Source organism: Schistocerca americana, chromosome 6 (genome assembly GCF_021461395.2).
Source record: "Schistocerca americana isolate TAMUIC-IGC-003095 chromosome 6, iqSchAmer2.1, whole genome shotgun sequence".
Classification (NCBI taxonomy): Eukaryota; Metazoa; Arthropoda; class Insecta; order Orthoptera; family Acrididae; genus Schistocerca; species Schistocerca americana.
Window position 1 is genome coordinate 165,603,982 of NC_060124.1, and position 20,906 is coordinate 165,624,887.

General features: G+C 41.8%; 1 protein-coding gene across 1 annotated transcript in view; it reads left to right on the forward strand.

Annotated features, from left to right (window-relative positions):
- LOC124619403 (probable ATP-dependent RNA helicase DDX43) overlaps nt 1-20,906 on the forward strand; it is an 86,127-nt gene that overhangs the window by 51,068 nt on the left and 14,153 nt on the right. The window contains exons 6-8 of the mRNA XM_047145759.1: nt 4,202-4,367; nt 8,786-8,895; nt 11,379-11,511. Coding sequence (XP_047001715.1) covers nt 4,202-4,367; nt 8,786-8,895; nt 11,379-11,511 — 409 coding nt within the window. The remainder of the gene's footprint in view (nt 1-4,201; nt 4,368-8,785; nt 8,896-11,378; nt 11,512-20,906) is intronic.

A 20,906-nucleotide genomic window follows, 5' to 3' on the forward strand; every position in this document is an offset into this window, starting at 1 on the left:
ATATGAAGCTTTTCCTACATTCCCAACAAGCTTGTGAAGTGCTGTTTCACATTATTTGCCTGGTGGATATGCGTGTTGGTTTTAAGGTAAAGAAACTTCAGCGAAGTTTCTATCCCAACTTCCTAATTAACCAGTTTTTCAAATGTATTTTAAAAAAAAGGTGGTCAGACTGGTTGGACTCATGTCCTTAGCCGTGGTAGGGTCAATATTCCCTGGCTTGAGAATGAAAATAACCTTCACTGTCCTCCCACGAATTTGGAAGGACTCCTGCTGCAAGACTGACTCTTAAACAGTCTGCATAGGAGTCTGATTAATTCGTGTCCTGGTTATTGCTATAGAGCCAGAAAAATTCCATCTGAGCCTGCTGACTTGAATTGTTAAAAAGTTTCCACTATCCATTGGATTGTTCCCAGATTCTCAGTTCTCCTGTTGGTTACCACACAGGGACTAAATCTTGATCTTGATCTTTATCTGCCAGAGTCCATGCATTAAGGGAAGTGAGTTTTCAGCAGAACATCTAGCATCTTGTACACTGTACTTGTATACCAATACCATCTTTCCTTAGAGTGCCTCCTGGATTTGTTGGTATTCTTATGCGAATTTTGTGAAGTCTGGCCCTAGTAACTTTACTTTCCACCTCCTCACAAAATACCTTCCAGGATGATAGTTTCATGTGGTTAATCACAAGTTTATATTTAGTAAGGGCCTCCCAATATTTTGCTCATTGCCCATTCTTTCTTGCAAAGGCAAATAGTCTTCTTACCTGCTTCCCATGCAATTGCACATTATTGTTCAACCACCGTACATTCCTGTATGTGTGTTTCTTGGTGTTTGGAAAGTGTCCAAAGTACAAGGTTGTAATGGCAGACATCATTTCATCTGCCATTTCATCAATATCTACTTGATTTCTTATCGAAGTTTTACCTTCAGATGAGTGAGAGTTTAGGTCTTTCCCACATGAGTCCCAGTCTGTCGTCCTAAAATTCCTATGGTCAACAAATGTTCAACACCCAAGTAACCCCAAATTTAATATACATGTTGTCAGATCAGAAAGGCTGCATCACCACATGCCATTGTCTGACGTAATTACCCATTAAGGTTGACCCAGAAGTTATGTCGCTTGCTTCTTCCCTTCTCCTATTCCTGAAGACAGGTTCCTTACCCCTAGCCAAGATCTAGAGATTGCTCTCCAATAGGTATTCATATAGGCATTCACCTCCACCACTGGTGTCACTGCTTCCCAGCGCCAGATTGTGGATATCGGCAACTCAAGCGACCAGCAGTTGTTTATTCAGTTACGAGCAGTTGTCTACCAGTCTCATTACTTCCTGTGAAAGAGTAGTACTTTCCTCATAAGGAAGCTAAGCTGAGGCCAGTACAATATATCTTGTGCACCATTCCTCACTCCGTTTCATCTTTATAGTCACTAAATCCCTGTAACATAAGTTTGCCATGAGCAAGAACGAAATTCTATTCTTAACACAAATGCGTATTGTGGGTGTTCATGGATGTCTAGCATAGATCGGCTTACCTTCAGTTCTCGGAAGCCTGATGTGGCTCCCTTATATAAATGTTTCCTGGATCACGGCCACATCCACCTTCTATCTACCAGTAGGTGACACAAGGCAGCAGTTGCCCCTTACTGTGTTGCAGGTTGATCTGCAACACTTGTAGCCTCCAGCTTGCCACCATTGTCACTTCTGATATCATTAATCATCATGATAGTAACCTGCAAAAACCCTAAATATAGTTTTATCCTTCTCTCGCATTGCCTTCAGAGATTTCTCACAGACTTCAACCGCAAAGGCTTGTGTACCAGATGCAACCTTCTGTTTAATTATCCTCTGTTCATCTGTAGAGACTTGTTTCTATGCACATACTTTCTTGAACAGAGTCTTTGGAGGAACATCTGTAAGTAATTTAGGACCCAGATTGATATCTTCAGGGTCTTGAAAAGTTCCTCTGCAGCTCTAACAATGGATTCGAAGGTCATACTTCTAAAAGCCCTCTCAGTATCCAGGAAGATGCAGAGAACAATTTCCTGTAAGTGTAGCGCTCTTTAGATTTTCCCAAGTTGGTGAAGAGCTGTTTCACGTGATTTGCCTAGTTGATGTATGTGTTGGTTTTAAAGTAAAAGTCTTGTTCAGTAGCTCTATGTCCTCCCCAGAGAGATCTTGGACCCTGTCTCCTTCAGCATATCTACTCATCCTGTGCCCTCACAGACAAAGATTTGTGCACCAGTGTCCCGATAGGCCCTCATGAATTTGGGGTGTCTTTTCCAAGAGTAATCTAAACTAGGTGCTCATGTTAAGAGATAACAAGTGTATGTCTTTGATGGACTATCATCATCTTAAAAACTGAGACTGAACCCCTACAGGTCTGTTCAGTTTCTTGCCTTAGTTTTTACTGAATCTTGTTATTCCTGGAAGTGGGAGTATAGACTCCTCCCTCGGTCTCTGGAGGCCATAAGTCTCTTGCAAGTGGGAGGGGTCTGTTTACTGCTGTCACCATGAGACAGTACTTTCTTACAGCTATTTGGTTCATGCCCTTTTCATTCCCCTCCATTTGTTATTCAGAACTCATTCTTTTGCCTTCCTTTCTTTTCTGTTCTCTTAAGTTTCCTCCCCTGTGCGCCAGGCTTTTGTGTTGATCTGGTCCGACTTCTCAGGGACATACCCACTTATTGGACTGGTCTGTCATGTTATCCAGTTGCGGAGATAGCTTCTAATAATTCAACACCAAATGTTCAGATATTTGAAGTTTGTCAAATCCCTCAGTTTTTAAATTTGGTTCTGTGTTCTTCATTTTGCTTCCATGAAAATTGAAAATTGGGAATATACATAGTCAACACCAGTGAAGACCCATGCCAGTGTAAGAGTAATTACGTGGGGAGGTAGCCCAGTATCCAGGTTCTGTTCATGACAAATCTTCCCAAGTGCCGCACACACCTCAGCACAGATTGCTTTACAACTTAGGTTGGACACCTGGGGTATTCGGGAAAGGACTACGGAAAGGATGTGGGAAGAGGCGGTGTGTTGTGGGGACACGCCTAGGCAGCTTCATCACCTGAGACCTGTCGGGAGACACTGCGAGAAGCTATGGTACCAACATAGCCTTCAGCTCCACATCAACATGAGTAGCCAGTACTATAAGGTGGTGTCCCATGGAGAGGTGCTTTTGCTTAGTGTTTTACATCTTAACTGTATTATGGTTTCATTAAAGCATAGGGAAATGTGTGTGAATATACATATGGACATATACAGCTCCTCCTCCTCCTCCTCCTCCTCCCCCTCCCCCTCCCCCTCCTCCCCCCCCCCCCTGCCTCCCATATTCCTCACATGTGAGCAGTCGCCCCCCTCCCCCTCACCCCCCACACTCACTTTATTTTTTAAATATACTAATAAGCAATAGTTTAATAAAACAATGGGTACAAGTAACATAGTATTTAAGAGTGCCAAATAGAAAACAGTACAACTCATATATTTTAGTAAAGATGAGATTAATATTTTAAACTTAATCTGGGTCACCTTTTGCTCGCCCTAGAAGCCCATGTGATCTTGGTATCCTAAAAGGTGAAGCAGGCGAAATATTTATTTTGTCAGCAACCACCCATATACATCTTGACACCTCTCGATATTGTACTTCAAAATTAAATTTCATCGTTCATAATGTCATTCTTACTGATAAGTTAGCTTCATGGTGGGTTGGAGTGCTAGTCCTCCCAGCAGGTCTGTCCCAATGGATGACCACTTCTTGCTGTGTTCATTGGAGTGCGCGTTTGGGTGTCCTGTATTTTACATATTACTCCATCCAGGAATGTCCATTATGTTTATAATTGCATAATTCATATTCAGTAATGTTAACGATGAGATTTCTCCCATTGGTATAAAACAGCTATCATAGTCGTGCAACCTGGAACATTTGTGAACACTAGAGGTCTTAATGCTTTCTATGATGATTCTTTTTGACCACATTTATTCACAGTAGGTACATAACGTATTTGAGGCAAGAGATGCACTAGCTTTTGTTTGCTGCTGAAGTATTATAGCACAGACTTATATGCTATATTGAGTGAGCTTTTGCACTTCCTGATGTTGTCATATTAAGACTTTCTGATGAGATATTTCATAGAAAACACAAAGATTAACCTTTATATGAACACTGGGAACTTTACCTGTCCTTATTTTATTTTTGTGTTTAGGAAAGACCCTGGCATTTCTATTGCCAGCCTTAATACACATTGATGGACAGCCCATTCCGAGAGAAGAGCGTGGGGGTCCAAATGTACTGATTCTAGCACCCACAAGAGAGCTTGCAATCCAAATTGAAAAAGAAGTAAATAAGTACAGTTATAAAGGGATAAAAAGGTATGCTATTCCCATATCTTTATTTGCATGTATTAGGTTGGCACAAAAGTTTGTAGCATTTTTGTTTTGTGTATTGGTATACCAGTAGCTGTCAGTTTATTTATTGATTGTCATCTTTTATATGTAGTTCACTGTTGCTATTTGAGTTAACATATTGTCATTTGGAAATGGAAATACTGAGTGTAAAATGGAACTTCTGATAGTGAAGGTCTATGTGGTTTGGGATGTGTACAATATGGATTGCTGATAAGTAAAATATTTGCAGACTTAACAAAAGTTGAGTCTATGCCAAAACTTATACCAAGTTCCGTGGCCACAGTAACAATGTGAACTGCAAGAATTTTATAAATGAGCCCCCATCACCTGAAATGCAACTATGTCAACAAATTGATTGAACTGAAAAAAATGCAGAATTGTTCATTAATTTAGAGATGAATGATGTTACTAAAAGTGTTTATGAAATTTACTTAACTTGTAGGACTATAAAGGAGTTGGGTTGGGAAGCCATTTCACACCCACCTTATTCACCTGATCTTGCACCCTAAGATTCTCAACTTTTCTGCTCCGTACGGAACAACCTTCAAGGAACTTCCTTTCCAGATAAAAATGCACTTCAAGCATGGCACAATGAGTTGTTCGCCTCAAAACCATGTGATTTCTACAGGTGCAGAATCGAAAGTCTACCCCAGGGTTGGCGGACTGTTGTAAATAGCGAAGGAGACTGTATTATTGATGACTTAAGTTTGTGATGTATATCTGCTGTTTTTATTAAACTTTTGGAAATACGCTACAAACTTTTGCTCCAACTTAATATTTTTAATGTTTGACAAATACTAACAAAGAGATAGAGGGGCTGGCCAGTACTTACCTCAGCTCAGTACAGCCGATAGATACACATAAAACAGAACTGAAAATTTACATTCCTAGCTTTCGGAACTTTTTTCCTTCATCAGGGAGGAGAGAGGGGAAAAAAGGGAAGAAGGGAAAGTGGATTCAGTTACTCACAACCCAGGTTATGAAGCAACAGGGAAAGGTAAACAGGGAGGGTAGCAAGGATGGAGGCATGGTTGTCAGAGGGAAGCCAAAGATATTCTACTGTAAGTACTGTGCCAGCTTCAAACCAAAGAGGATGCATACAGAAGTAAAGAGGTATATAGTATAAAGATAAACGCAACTATGTAGGATGAAAAGATGCGTGAATGGCTAAAGAGGAAAGGGAAAGAGGAGAAGACTGAAGAGTGAATGGGAGTGAGGTGGTTTAACGTAGGTTCAGTCCAGGGGGATGGCGGGATGAAAGGATGTGTTGGAGTGCAAGTTCCCATCTCCGCAGTTCAGAGGGACTGGTGTTGGGTGGGAGAAGCCAAATGGCACATACGGTGTAGCAGGTTCCTAGGTCCCTAGAATTATGCTGGAGGGCATGCTCCGCTACTGGGTATTGGGCATCTCCTAGGCGGACAGTTCGTCTGTGTCCGTTCATGCGCTCAGCCAGTTTGGTTGTTGTCATGCCGATGTAAAAGGCTGTGCAGTGCAGGCATGTCAGTTGATAAATGACATGTGTGGTTTCACACGTAGCCCTGCCTTGAATTGTGTATGTTTTACCAGTAGCGGGGCTGGAGTAGGTGGTTGTGGGGGGATGCATGGGGCAGGTTTTGCAGCGGGGTCGGTTACAGGGGTAGGAACCGCTGGGTAGAGAAGGTAGTCTGGGAATATTGTAGGGTTTAACAAGGATGTTACGGAGGTTAGGGGGGCGACGAAAGGCAACTCTGGGTGGTGTGGGGAGAATTTTGTCAAGGGATGATCTCATTTCAGGGGTTGACTTGAGAAAGTCATATCCCTGGCGGAGTAATTTGTTGATGTTTTCGAGGCCAGGATAATATTGGGTGACAAGGGGGATGCTTCTGTGTGGTCTGGGGGTAGGAACATTGTTGTTGGACGGGGAGGAATGTATTGCTCGGGATATCTGTTTGTGGACAAGGTCTGCAGGATAGTTGCGGGAGAGGAAAGCACTGGTCAGGTTATTGGTGTAGTTGTTGAGGGATTCGTCACTGGAGCAGATACGTTTGCCACGAATACCTAGGCTGTAGGGAAGGGAGCGTTTGATGTGGAAAGGATGGCAGCTATCAAAGTGAAGGTACTGTTGTTTGTTTGTGGGTTTGATATGGACAGAGGTGTGGATGTGAGCTTCAACAAGATGAAGGTCAACATCCAGGAAGGTGGCTTGGGTTTTGGAGAAGGACCAGGTGAAATTCAGATTCGAAAAGGAGTTGAGGTTATTTACCCAAAATCCACAAAGAGAACCATCCTGGCCGTCCCATTGTAGCAGGCTTCAAATCCCCAACCGAACGTATCTCAGCTCTGGTAGATCAGCACCTACAACCTATCACCCGCAGACTCCCATCCTACATCAAAGACACAAACCACTTCCTAGAACGCCTCAAATCCATTCCCACTCCTCTCCCACCTGAAACCTTTCTTGTGACCATAGATGCTACATCCCTTTACACAAACATCCCACGTACCCATGGTCTCTCTGCCCTTGAGCACTACCTCTCCCAACGCCCACCCGAAGATCTTCCAAAAACCTCGTTCCTTATCACACTTACCAACTTCATCCTCACCCATAATTACTTCACTTTTGAAGGCCAGACCTACAAACAAATCAGGGGAACGGCCATGGGAACCAGGATGGCTCCCTCCTATGCCAACCTCTTCATGGGCCGCATGGAGGAGGCTTTCCTGAAGACCCAACAGCTGCTTCCCCTGGCCTGGTATAGGTTTATAGATGACATCTTTGTGGTCTGGACTCATGGTGAAGAAACACTCCTTAATTTCCTCCATAACCTCAACTCCTTTTCGAATCTGAATTTCACCTGGTCCTTCTCCAAAACCCAAGCCACCTTCCTGGATGTTGACCTTCATCTTGTTGAAGCTCACATCCACACCTCTGTCCATATCAAACCCACAAACAAACAACAGTACCTTCACTTTGATAGCTGCCATCCTTTCCACATCAAACGCTCCCTTCCCTACAGCCTAGGTATTCGTGGCAAACGTATCTGCTCCAGTGACGAATCCCTCAACAACTACACCAATAACCTGACCAGTGCTTTCCTCTCCCGCAACTATCCTGCAGACCTTGTCCACAAACAGATATCCCGAGCAATACATTCCTCCCCGTCCAACAACAATGTTCCTACCCCCAGACCACACAGAAGCATCCCCCTTGTCACCCAATATTATCCTGGCCTCGAAAACATCAACAAATTACTCCGCCAGGGATATGACTTTCTCAAGTCAACCCCTGAAATGAGATCATCCCTTGACAAAATTCTCCCCACACCACCCAGAGTTGCCTTTCGTCGCCCCCCTAACCTCCGTAACATCCTTGTTAAACCCTACAATATTCCCAGACTACCTTCTCTACCCAGCGGTTCCTACCCCTGTAACCGACCCCGCTGCAAAACCTGCCCCATGCATCCCCCCACAACCACCTACTCCAGCCCCGCTACTGGTAAAACATACACAATTCAAGGCAGGGCTACGTGTGAAACCACACATGTCATTTATCAACTGACATGCCTGCACTGCACAGCCTTTTACATCGGCATGACAACAACCAAACTGGCTGAGCGCATGAACGGACACAGACGAACTGTCCGCCTAGGAGATGCCCAATACCCAGTAGCGGAGCATGCCCTCCAGCATAATTCTAGGGACCTAGGAACCTGCTACACCGTATGTGCCATTTGGCTTCTCCCACCCAACACCAGTCCCTCTGAACTGCGGAGATGGGAACTTGCACTCCAACACATCCTTTCATCCCGCCATCCCCCTGGACTGAACCTACGTTAAACCACCTCACTCCCATTCACTCTTCAGTCTTCTCCTCTTTCCCTTTCCTCTTTAGCCATTCACGCATCTTTTCATCCTACATAGTTGCGTTTATCTTTATACTATATACCTCTTTACTTCTGTATGCATCCTCTTTGGTTTGAAGCTGGCACAGTACTTACAGTAGAATATCTTTGGCTTCCCTCTGACAACCATGCCTCCATCCTTGCTACCCTCCCTGTTTACCTTTCCCTGTTGCTTCATAACCTGGGTTGTGAGTAACTGAATCCACTTTCCCTTCTTCCCTTTTTTCCCCTCTCTCCTCCCTGATGAAGGAAAAAAGTTCCGAAAGCTAGGAATGTAAATTTTCAGTTCTGTTTTATGTGTATCTATCGGCTGTACTGAGCTGAGGTAAGTACTGGCCAGCCCCTCTATCTCTTTGTTAGTATTTGTTTCACATCTTATATGAGATTTTCCATTAATCATTTATTTTTAATGTTTCTAGTATAAGTAATTTTTTGTGCTAAGTAATACTTACAGCTGCACTCATAGTATCAGGCTGTTAATGAGCTGCATTCCTTTTTTAGTGTTTGTGTGTATGGTGGAGGCAGCAGGAGAGAGCAAGTGAACGTGATAACTAAAGGTGTGGAAATTATAATAGCAACACCAGGGAGACTGAATGACTTGATAATGAGCAGTGAGTATAACATTTGTAATATCTCTCTCTCTCTCTCTCTCTCTCTCTCTCTCTCTCTCTCTCTCTCTCCCCCCCCCCCCCCCTCCTTCTGTCTCCACCATCCCTCCCTCCCCCCTTCCCACAAATTTAATTCATTTCACCTTTATGGGCCCAGTTTAATTGTGGAAACAATAAACAGTGGATAATTCACTAATGATTTTATACCCTCTGTTGCCTTTTGGAGCATGCATCACTATTGCTACATGTGCCTTACTTCTGTTAACGTTGTACATCAGCTAAATGGAAACCACTCAGTAGCAGCAGCACAGTTGCACACATTAAATTCCATTGCTGCTGATTATCATAATTTTGTTGCTCTTCTTCTTCTTCTTCTTTTTTAAGGAGCATTTTCAGGCTGCTTTTCAAACCCCCATATTGCTCAGAATTTCTGTTCTAGTGAGTTGTATAGTATGAATTTATTTTTACATGCCATTATTGATGTAATGTGCTTTTAAGGGGGGTAGGACGTCAAAGGGGCAGACTTGGAGCAGTAGAGTCACCCACAGGACATTTTGACTTCTACTGTCTTTACATTTTACAAATAAATTCATGAAACTTTGTCACCATGACCGGGAAGGATTGAGGACTCACACTCATCGCAGTGGAAGTTCAAAAACGTAGCAAAATACCTTTTTTTATGATGTGAAATTTCATCATTTTTTTCACTTATTACTGGCTGCATTTGTTGCTATAGGTACACTTTTCTTCCTAAGTAAGAGAGATTCTTCGACGAATTTTTCATAGCATACAAACAGTAGTTACAGGTGTATGAAACTCTAGAATTTTCCAAATCTATTAAAAACTGTGGAAAAAATTGACATAATTAACTATAAAACTTGAATTTTTTTCTAAACATGAAGTTTAAAAAGTAACAGTTCATTCATTTTTTCATAAATTAAATAACTCCTAGAGTTTCATACACCTGTAACTGTGGTTTGTAAGCTGTGCAAAAGTCATCGAAGAATCTCTTATTTAGGAAGAAAAGTGTACCTATAGCAACAAATGCAGCCAGTAGTAAGTGAAAAAATGATGAAATTTCACATGTAAAAAAAGGTGTTTTGTTAAGTTTTTGAGCTTCCACTGCTATGAGTACGAGTCCTGAATCCTTCCTGGTCATGCTGTTAAAGTTTTCTGAATTTATTTTTAGAAATATAGACAGTGGAAATTAAAATGTCCTGTGGTGCCTCTCCTGCTCCAAGTCGGCCAGTTTGACGTCCTACCCCCCTTAAAGGCATGATTTTAAATGTGCTGCATTTGTTTATTGCATTCTGTCTCTTGAAATAATTCTGAGCTATCAGCAATTACTGTATCATTTTTATTTTTTCTCTCTCCTTGTTAACTTTTAAATGTTTTTGACAGTGACCTTTATGTGTGTTCAGTTCTCTCTAATCGATAATATATTGTTGTGGTTATATTCATGTGCAACGATTGTAAATTTAGATTAATTTTATAATCACAATGTACGTATAACTTCTACTACTGAAGAGGAATGTGGCTTGTTACCAGCACCTTTCATTTTAATGCTTCTTCTAAATCATATTTGTAATGATAGAAACTGTGTGTTATTAATTTATAGAAGGTCAAATTTTTATTTCTGAATAATTTGGTACAGGGCTACTATAAATGACCATGTGTTTTCAATGTTATTTGTTTCCCAGAGTTTATCTGTACACATGACTGATGTGTGAATGGAAATGTAAGCTCGCAGTGTTTGCATTGTGCCCACCTGTTGGTATTAAAGAGTGAAGTGCCTCGACAAAATGGCAACACAGTAGAAAAGAGTTTCTATATGTTCGAATGTGTGAGATGTTTGTGAAAACAGTGCTTTGTGCATTTAGAAGAATTGTGGAAAAGAACCGCCATGTAAACAGAGCATTGTGCATTAATATTGACAGTTTAGGGATACAGTTTCTCTCGAAACAGAAAACTACTGCTCGACCAAGTGTGCCAGATGCAACTGTGGAGAGAGCGAGGTAAAGTTTCGTGTCCACCTACTTCGCACACACTTGGTCCGGCACACATTTTAAACCTGTCAGGAAGTCACATTAAGGACAGTATTTATGTATTCTGATTCCTTTTGGGGATACACTAAGGTCCGTGTTTACTTATACCCACTGCAAGGAAAACTAATACTGCTCAGAGAATGCATCAGTGTTGCTGTGATGACCATTGACATATCTTGCTATGTAATGTATGGAACAAACTTTACTATCCTGTGGACATGTGTTGAGACCATAGAGGTGCTCAGGACAACTGTAGAGCGCAGAATGCAAACTTACGGTACTATTAATGCATCAGTCATATTTGTGAATGTAATACTTTGGAAAAATAGATATTTGCAATTGAATGACTCATTTATAGTAGCCCTGCTTTTTCATACGTGTTTACTTAAGTCTGTGATGGTACTATAATTCCTTTCATGGCTCCGATGTTTCTGTTCACAGATGTTATAGATGTTACATCAATAACTTACTTAGTGTTGGATGAAGCAGACAGAATGCTTGATATGGGCTTTGAACCTCAGATTCGAAAAACACTTTTAGATATTCGACCAGATAGACAAACTATTATGACAAGGTATGCTCAAAATTAATGCTACCAGTACCTTAAATGTATACTTCTACACGTTTTTTAATACTAATATAATTTAGAACCAATGCAAGAAGTTGATGTAAAGGACAAAAATATGTTTTCTTGGAATAATTATTTATTATTTTATGTAAGTGCGTAATGCACTGGGAAAGTTCTGTGATTATGGGCTTTCTTGTAAACCGTTCACAATCTTAAATCAGTTCTGCTGGAGCTGTTGATCATTTAGCACGAACTGACACAGAGATATAACCATGACAAGTAAGATTTTTGTGCTGTAATTCTTTCTTGCGGAGATTTTGGGTGACTTAAGTCTTTGGCACATTCCTTGTAAATCACAGCCTGTTTGAAGAATTGCTATTGAAAGTTAAGTAAATGATTCTTCCAACAGTTATGACTGAAACAAATCACAGTAATGCCTCATTATAAATAGACCATTGCTCTGTGAAACATTTTCACCATCTTTATTGAGGAACTCATTAGTTTGTGATGCTTGTGAGCTGAAAGTTCCACTGATTCAGTTTTCACAATGTCAGTTGATTGTTGTAAATTATTTCTTGCAAGAAATTCCATTGAGTATCAATAGTGGCAGAAACCAGTTGCTTGTCTCAGTAACTTGTAGGTCAAAGTGTAAATATGTTAAGATTAAAAACCAGAATGTTGGTCCTGAAACTGGAGTTTTAGCTATGTAGGGTGTTGTTGTTGTTGTTGTTGTTGTTGTTGTGGTCTTCAGTCCTGAGACTGGTTTGATGCAGCTCTCCATGCTACTCTATCCTGTGCAAGCTTCATCTCCCAGTACCTACTGCAACCTACATCCTTCTGAATCTGCTTAGTGTATTCATCTCTTGGTCTCCCCCTACGATTTTTACCCTCCACGCTGCCCTCCAATACTAAATTGGTGATCCCTTGATGCCTCAGAACATGTCCTACCAACCGATCCCTTCTACTGGTCAAGTTGTGCCACAAGCTTCTCTTCTCCCCAATCCTATTCAATACTTCCTCATTAATTATGTGATCTACCCATCTAATCTTCAGCATTCTTCTGTAGCACCACATTTCGAAAGCTTCTATTCTCTTCTTGTCCAAACTATTTACCGTCCATGTTTCACTTCCATACATGGCTACACTCCATACAAATACTTTCAGAAATGATTTCCTGACACTTAAATCTATACTTGAAGTTAACAAATTTCTCTTCTTCAGAAACGCTTTCCTTGCCATTGCCAGTCTACATTTTATATCCTCTCTACTTCGACCATCATCAGTTATTTTGCTCCCCAAATAGCAAAACTCCTTTACTACTTTAAGTGTCTCATTTCCTAATCTAATACCCTCAACATCACCCGACTTAATTCGACTACATTCCATTATCCTCGTTTTGCTTTTGTTGATGTTCATCTTATATCCTCCCTTCAAGACACTGTCCATTCTGTTCAACTGCTCTTCCAAGTCCTTTGCTGTCTCTGACAGAATTACAATGTCATCGGCGAACCTAAATGTTTTTATTTCTTCTCCATGGATTTTAATACCTACTCCGAGTTTTTCTTTTGTTTCCTTTACTGCTTGCTCAATATACAGATTGAATAACACCGGGGAGAGGCTACAACCCTGTCTCACTCCCTTCCCAGCCACTGTTTCCCTTTCATGTCCCTCGACTCTTATAACTGCCATCTGCTTTCTGTACAAATTGTAAATAGCCTTTCGCTCTCTGTATTTTACCCCTGCCACCTTCAGAATTTGAAAGACAGTTTTCCAATCAACATTGTCAAAAGCTTTCTCTAAGTCTACAAATGCTAGAAACGTAGGTTTGCCTTTCCTTAATCTTTCTTCTAAGATAAGTCGTAAGGTCAGTATTGCCTCACGTGTTCCAGTATTTCTACGGAATCCAAACTGATCTTCCCCGAGGTTGGCTTCTACTAGTTTTTCCATTCGTCTGTAAAGAATTCGTGTTAGTATTTTGCAGCTGTGGCTTGTTAAACTGATTGTTCGGTAATTTTCACATCTGTGAACACCTGCTTTCTTTGGGATTGGTATTATTATATTCTTCTTGAAGTCTGAGGGTGTTTCGCCTGTTTCATACATCTTGCTAACCAGATGGTAGAGTTTTGTCAGGACTGGCTCTCCCAAGACTGTCAGTAGTTCTAATGGAATGTTGTCTACTCCCGGGGCCTTGTTTCGACTCAGGTCTTTCAGTGCTCTGTCAAACTCTTCACACAGTATCGGATCTCCCATTTCATCTTCATCTACATCCTCGTTCATTTCCATAATATTGTCCTCAAGTTCATCGCCCTTGTATAGACGCTCTATATACTCCTTCCACCTTTCTGCTTTCCCTTCTTTGCTTAGAACTGGGTTTCCATCTGAACTCTTGATGTTCATACAAGTGGTTCTCTTATCTCCAAATGTCTCTTTAATTTTCCTATGTAGGGTGTCATAAAACAAATTAAGTTTTCGTGGTCGTGATACAGTGCCACACTAAGAATCCCAAGGCCTTTGGTTCAACCCTAGCCAGACCTAGGATTTGTGTCTGTTACTTATTACTGATTTCACCTTCTGTTGTTAAAGAGAAAAATGTGGAGTTGCACCATGGTTTGAAGTCCACATTAAACTACACTGATCAGCCAGAACGTTATGTCCACCTTTGGCACAATTATATGAAGTGCACTTACATGTTGTAGCACGGAAGCAATGAGGCCTTGGTAAATCATGGAGGGAGTTGCCACGACATGTGCGCACGTCACCTAATTCCCATAAATTTGGGGGGGTGGGGATGGGGGAGATGCTGAGCTCTGATGCCACGTTCAATCCCATCCTCTCAAAGCAATATGATACGCACACAAAGACCACAGTGTCCATTATAAAGTCATTATGTTCACAAAGATAGATTGTGTTGTAGAGACCCATCCTGTGTTGATGAGACAATGGCTCAGGCAAAGTTTTTTATGTTCTGTGATGGACTGGCATTGCTTGTGTGTATCAGAACTTTCTTTTTGTCATTGTCTGTCAATCCTTCAATAATTACTGCTTTTCTAACAATATTATGAAAAGCATACTTCCTACTCACCATATAGCGGAGAGGCTGAGTTGCAGATAGGCACAACAAAAAGGCTGCCAGAAAATGAGCGTTCGGCCAACAAGGCCTTCATTGGAGATAGCTAGCGATCTCGCAGTCCCCACCACGCACACACACGCACACACACACACACACACACACACACACACACACACACACACACACACACACACACAAGATCGCAGTCTGTGGCTGCTGAGGCCACTTTGTGAGCAGCAGTGCATGATGGGAGATGTAAGTGGGTTTTTTTAGTTGGTTTTCGCCTTTCACTATTGGCCTACTCCCTTAGATTTCATCTTGTTTCCCCCTGTTCCATCCATTTCATCCTTTTCGTGATCTCCCCCCCCCCCCCCTCCCCCTCCCTCTTATGTAAGTGTATTTCTGCAATTTTTTAATGTATTTCTAAGTTATTTACATATTTTTATGCATTTTTATCCTCAACCATGGATCCTTGTACCTTCTATCTGCGTCAGTACAGAAGTTTCCTTATCACTAGCCAGAACGCTGTTCCAAGTACTGTTCCTGTGTTGTTTCTTGGCTAAAGAAACCCGTCCAAGTGGCCTTACTATCAAATTACCCATCTCCAGCTGCCAACCTTCCTCTCACAATGACCCCCATGCTCTGTTTCCACCAGTCCTTAACCCTCACTAACATAGTCATGCAAAACCATGTCGATCAGGTCCAAATCTCCTCACAATACCTCCTCTCCATCCCTAAAATTCTCCGGCTATGAAATCCCAAATTCCTGGTTCCCATATCACACATTGAAGCCCTTGGCCTCCAGGGACTAGAGCAATACACACACCACCACCTCAAAACACTCTCCACCTTGTTCCTTTCCTGGTTCCACCTTGGACTACCACTATCAACAACCTCCAAACCTTCCCCACATCCCCTCATAGCTGACAAACCCTGTCTCACAGACCTATTACATTTACCTCCTCCTCAAAAACTCCCTCTCACCACCACACAGAATCAAGAACCTAAATAGACTCAAAACACAGTCTTGAACCTGTCCTTCAAAAGCCTTAGCCACGCAGTTGTATCAGTCCTTTCCAAAGGTCTCGCCTTTTGCTCCACTCCCAAATTCAATAATGGAGTTGTTAAAGACGGTCTCTCCTCCTCCCGGTCCCTACATTGGAAACACTTTTTCACCACCAACCCTACCAATCAGACTCGACAAAAGACTGATGTTGAACCCTGCTTGGCTCAGTTCATTCCTCCGTCCAAATGTGACCCACGACCACTATCCCCAAATCACCCCCTGCTAACTTCCCAGAATTTCTTAACCTCGACTTTGCCTCACCATCATTCCCCAAATCCTTCAACATACAAACTAACCTTACATCAATGGAAAGAACTGCAATCCACCACCTAAAAACTGATCCTGGCCTTATAATCCTACCTGCTGAAAGAGTCTCCACCACTGTCTTTAACTGCAAGGATTACCTGGTGGAAGGATTCCATCAGCTGTCAGATTCATCCACCTACAAACCCTGCCACAGTGACCGTATTCCGGAAATCCAGCAGGACATAAAGTCTCTCCACAAATCCTTAGGCCCAGCCCAAACTCTCTCCTCTGAGTCACTCTCTCCCCTCATCCCTACCACTCCCCACACTCCTGCCTTTTACATGCTGCGTAAAGTCCATAAACCCAACCACTCAAGACACCTCATTGTGGCTGGTTATGATGCCCTCACAGAGAGAATCTCTGCTCTCATAGACACTCACTTCCAGCCTGTTAGCTGCAACCTACCCTCCTATGTAAAAGATACCAACCATTTTCTCCACAAACACTCAACAGTTACTGTTCCATTACTACATGGTGTCCTGCTCATCACTATTTATAGCATCTCCCTTTACGCGAACATCCCTAATGCCCTTGATCTCAGCATTATTGGACACCACCTCTCCCAACACCTGACAGATTCCAAACCTACAATGTTCTTCTTGATCGCTATGACCAGCTATACCCTCATCCACAATCACTTCTCTGTTGAAGGCATTACTTAAAAACAGAGGGTACAGCTTGGGCACTCGCTTGGCATCATCCTGTGCCAACCTATTCATGGGCCATGTAGAGGAATGCTTCCTAAACACCCAGAATACCAAACCCCTCACCTGGTTTAGATTAAATGACATATTCATGGTCCAGATCGAGGGTGAGGGCACCGTATCCACATCATTCCATAATGTCAGCACCTTCTCCCCATTCGCTTCACTTGGTCCTACTCAACCCATGAGCCACCTTCCTTGATGTTGATCTCAGCCTCAAAGATTGCTACATCGGTATCTCCATCCATATCTAACTGACCTGCCACCAGCAGTACCTCCACTTCGACAGTTGCTACCCATTCAATACCAAGAAGTCGCTTGCACACAGTGGAGCCACCTGTCGCTGTCACGTCTGTAGTTGTGTGTGATCCCTCTCAAAATACACTGAGGGTCTCACTGTGGCCTTCACAGACCATAACAACCCTCCCAAGCTTGTACAAAAACAATCTCCCATGCCTTATCTCTCCAGTCACACACCACCTTCCAAAATCGCACAGCCCACAGAGCAGCATTCACCTCGTGACTTGGTACCACCCAGGAGCAACTTAATTACATTTTCCACCAGGATTTTGACTACGTCTCGTCATGTCCTACCCACAATCTTTCCCACCCCCACCCACAGTGGTAATCTGCTGCTCTCTAAACCTACACAATATCCTTGTCCATCCCTACACAACGCCTGCCCTCGTCCCCTTGCCTCATATCTCATACCCCTGTAATAGATCTAGATGTAAGACCTGTCCCATACACCTTCCCACCACTACCTGTTCCATTCCAGTCACAAGCATCACCTATCCCATCAGAGGCAGGGCTACCTGTGAAACCAGTCATGTGATCTACAAGCTAAGTTGCAACCAATGTGGTGCATTCTACTTGGGCATGACAACTGACAAGCTCTCTGTGTGCATTAATGGCCACCAAGAAACAGTTGGCCCACCCCATTGTTGAGCACACTGCCCAACACAATGTTATTCATTTCAATAACTGCCTCACTGCCTTTGCCATCTGGATCCTTCCCACCACCACCAGCTTTTCTGAATTGTTCAAGTGGGAAGTCTCCCTGGAATATAACGTACATCCCCCTAACCCTCCTGATTTCAGCCTTCATTAGTCGTTGTCCTTAACTTCTAGCTCCTTCCCTGTCCCCATTCCAGCACTACACAGTTCTCTATTCCACAAATGCATCCACAGGCTTTTTACCCCTCTCCTTTTCTGCTAACCCTCCCCCGCCCTTCATCTAACCTCCCAACTGCATGTAGCTGCCCTACCCTCTCTCCACCTCGCCCCTGTATGGTCCCATAAGCAGCACTTTACTGTCCCCAACCACTACCTTCCTATCCTTCTTCCCCACCCCAGCCTCCTTCCCACCTCCACAACTCTGTTGCGTCTCCCACCGTGTGCTGCTGCTCACAGTGTGGCCTCAGCAGGCAGACTATGATCATGTGTGTTCGACCTGTGTGCGTGTGTTGCTCTCTTGCAATCCAAGTAAAAGAAATTATTGAAGGACGGGCTCCACAACTTCCCTATTGTTACTATTTCCAACATTGGTCGTTAAAATTAGAACGACTGTGATCTTCCATTGCCCCTGTATATCTGAGGACAGCATACCAAACAATTGTTTGGTGTACCATTGAAAATTCTGTGAACCAGGCTGTCTTATAGTGTGTGATATGCTCTTTCCAATTTTCAGCGATTGCATAAACAATATAAGTAGGTTTTATAAATTGTAAATGATGAGGTAGATACTTCGTCATCATAGTAGAGGGAACTCAACATGTCATTCTGTGTCTATTTAACAAATTAAATAAATCATCAAAAACATTACAGAACTTCTTATATGTACACCACTTTTATGAAAACACTTGATAAATAAAGTGCCAAAGTAATATGCTGTAAATTTACTACAGTAACATAAATAATTAAAGATAGTTATGCAAGAGTGATAACTTTGAAAACCACCTGAAATGTCATTGTCTCTCCATTCTGTGCCACTAGAAGAGGTTTTTTGTGAAATCTGCAATAACCCTGTGGTATATCTTCAACCTGCTTTTCGCATTCTTCAACTTTATTAATTGGAACAGCCCCAGAAGAAAAATGTAGAGTGCTTCCTGCCAGATGTTTTGAGGATGCTATAGGTTTTTGAGCTTGAATGAGCATCAGTAAACGTTGTGACATTCACCTGCTTATTTATTCCTTGATAGTCCTCGGTGTCGATGTACTGCAGTGTTACACTGGCTGAAAAATGGGGGCTGGAAGTTGAACTCTGACTAGTGTAAATGATGTAGCCGACAGTTGCACAATTGTTTCACAGTTCTTTACTTTCACTGTTCACAACCCTCTAATATTACACAATTATATGGCCAGTTCACTATTGGTAAATGTTGATAAGCCTCATTAATAGGTTGCAGCAAACATCAGCATACTGCTACAATAGTTTGCTGTTGAACATCTATGAGCAGTAAAAACTTAACCACACTGTTCACAGGTCTTGCAGAATACTATGGTATGTGTGACACTATTTCTCAAATAAATTGAACAGACATCATTACTTGAACTAACACAAGGCCTATTTGTGTTTCACTTATTCCACTGTTGATGCATTGTTGTTAATTCAACCAATACATCATTCCCATTTGAAAATTGACTGTGGACTGACTTGTATTGGGACCAAAAATCTGTTCTTTCTATATCCTCACAATAATAGGCACAGAAACTATACATTGTGTTCAAGTTACAGAAATTACCATTAAAACATATAACTCATTCAGTTAGCTAAATACATTGAAAAATGTCTTCTTTTTAACAGTTCCTTCTACCATAAAGGTTAGGCCGAATTATTTGTTTAAATAATGAAATTAACAATATAATGGAAGGAAACACTCCACATGGGAAAAATTATATATAAAAACAAAGATAGGTGACTTGCCGAACAAAAGCGCTGGCAGGTCGATAGACACACAAACAAACACAAACATACACACAAAATTCAAGCTTTCGCAACAAACTGTTGCCTCATCAGGAAAGAGGGAAGGAGAGGGGAAGACGAAAGGAAGTGGGTTTTAAAGGAGAGGGTAAGGAGTCATTCCAATCCCGGGAGCGGAAAGACTTACCTTAGGGGGAAAGAAGGACAGGTATACACTCGCACACACACACATATCCATCCACACATACAGACACAAGCAGACATATTTAAAGACCAAATATGTCTGCTTGTGTCTGTATGTGTGGATGGATATGTGTGTGTGTGCGAGTGTATACCTGTCCTTCTTTCCCCCTAAGGTAAGTCTTTCCGCTCCCGGGATTGGAATGACTCCTTACCCTCTCCTTTAAAACCCACTTCCTTTCGTCTTCCCCTCTCCTTCCCTCTTTCCTGATGAGGCAACAGTTTGTTGCGAAAGCTTGAATTTTGTGTGTATGTTTGTGTTTGTTTGTGTGTCTATCGACCTGCCAGCGCTTTTGTTCGGCAAGTCACCTCATCTTTGTTTTTATATATAATGAAATTAACAGATATAGTTATGCAAAAACCAGGTAATTATTTTGGAATTAAGGGCTGGCTTCGCTAATATGTTTTCAAATAGAGCCAAATAAATACTTCTTAGTAGTTCTTCTTCCAAATGTTTATAATTAGTGCAGAATTTATATTTGTTTATAAGTCAACAGTAGAATCTGTCACAAAACAATTACTGATTTCACCCTATAATGCCACTTTGTCTTAATTCTGGGTTTTATTTGGAAAATTATTCTCTCTTTGTTGTTCATATCTAGTGGTGATCAATCAGTATTTTGTGATAGACTGGAAATACAGAAATTTCTAGACTAGATATCCTTTTCATTACATATAGCAGTAGCAAGGAGAGCCTCAAGAAGTTGAAAAAAATGTAATAAGAGTCAGCAGGTAATACCTATTTACAAAGAAAAGAGATGCTAATGCCATTTCTACAGATGCTAAGTGAAATCCTTACAGATATTGTGTGTGTGTGTGTGTGTGTGTGTGTGTGTGTGTGTGTGTGTGTGTTCGCCAAAAATAGCGTACACTTTTTTATTCAAAACATTCTGAAGACTGTCTAGACCACATGGGTTAGAGATGTTCAGTTTGTAGCCCCATTGCAATTTGTGACACAGTAACATTGACACTCATCCACAGCTTAACACAGCCTGCTTACAACTGACCGGCCAAATGCATATCTGTTGCTTACAGTTGTTAGTTAAAGTTGCTACTGTAGTTATTGTATTGACTTTGCTTATATGCTAGGAA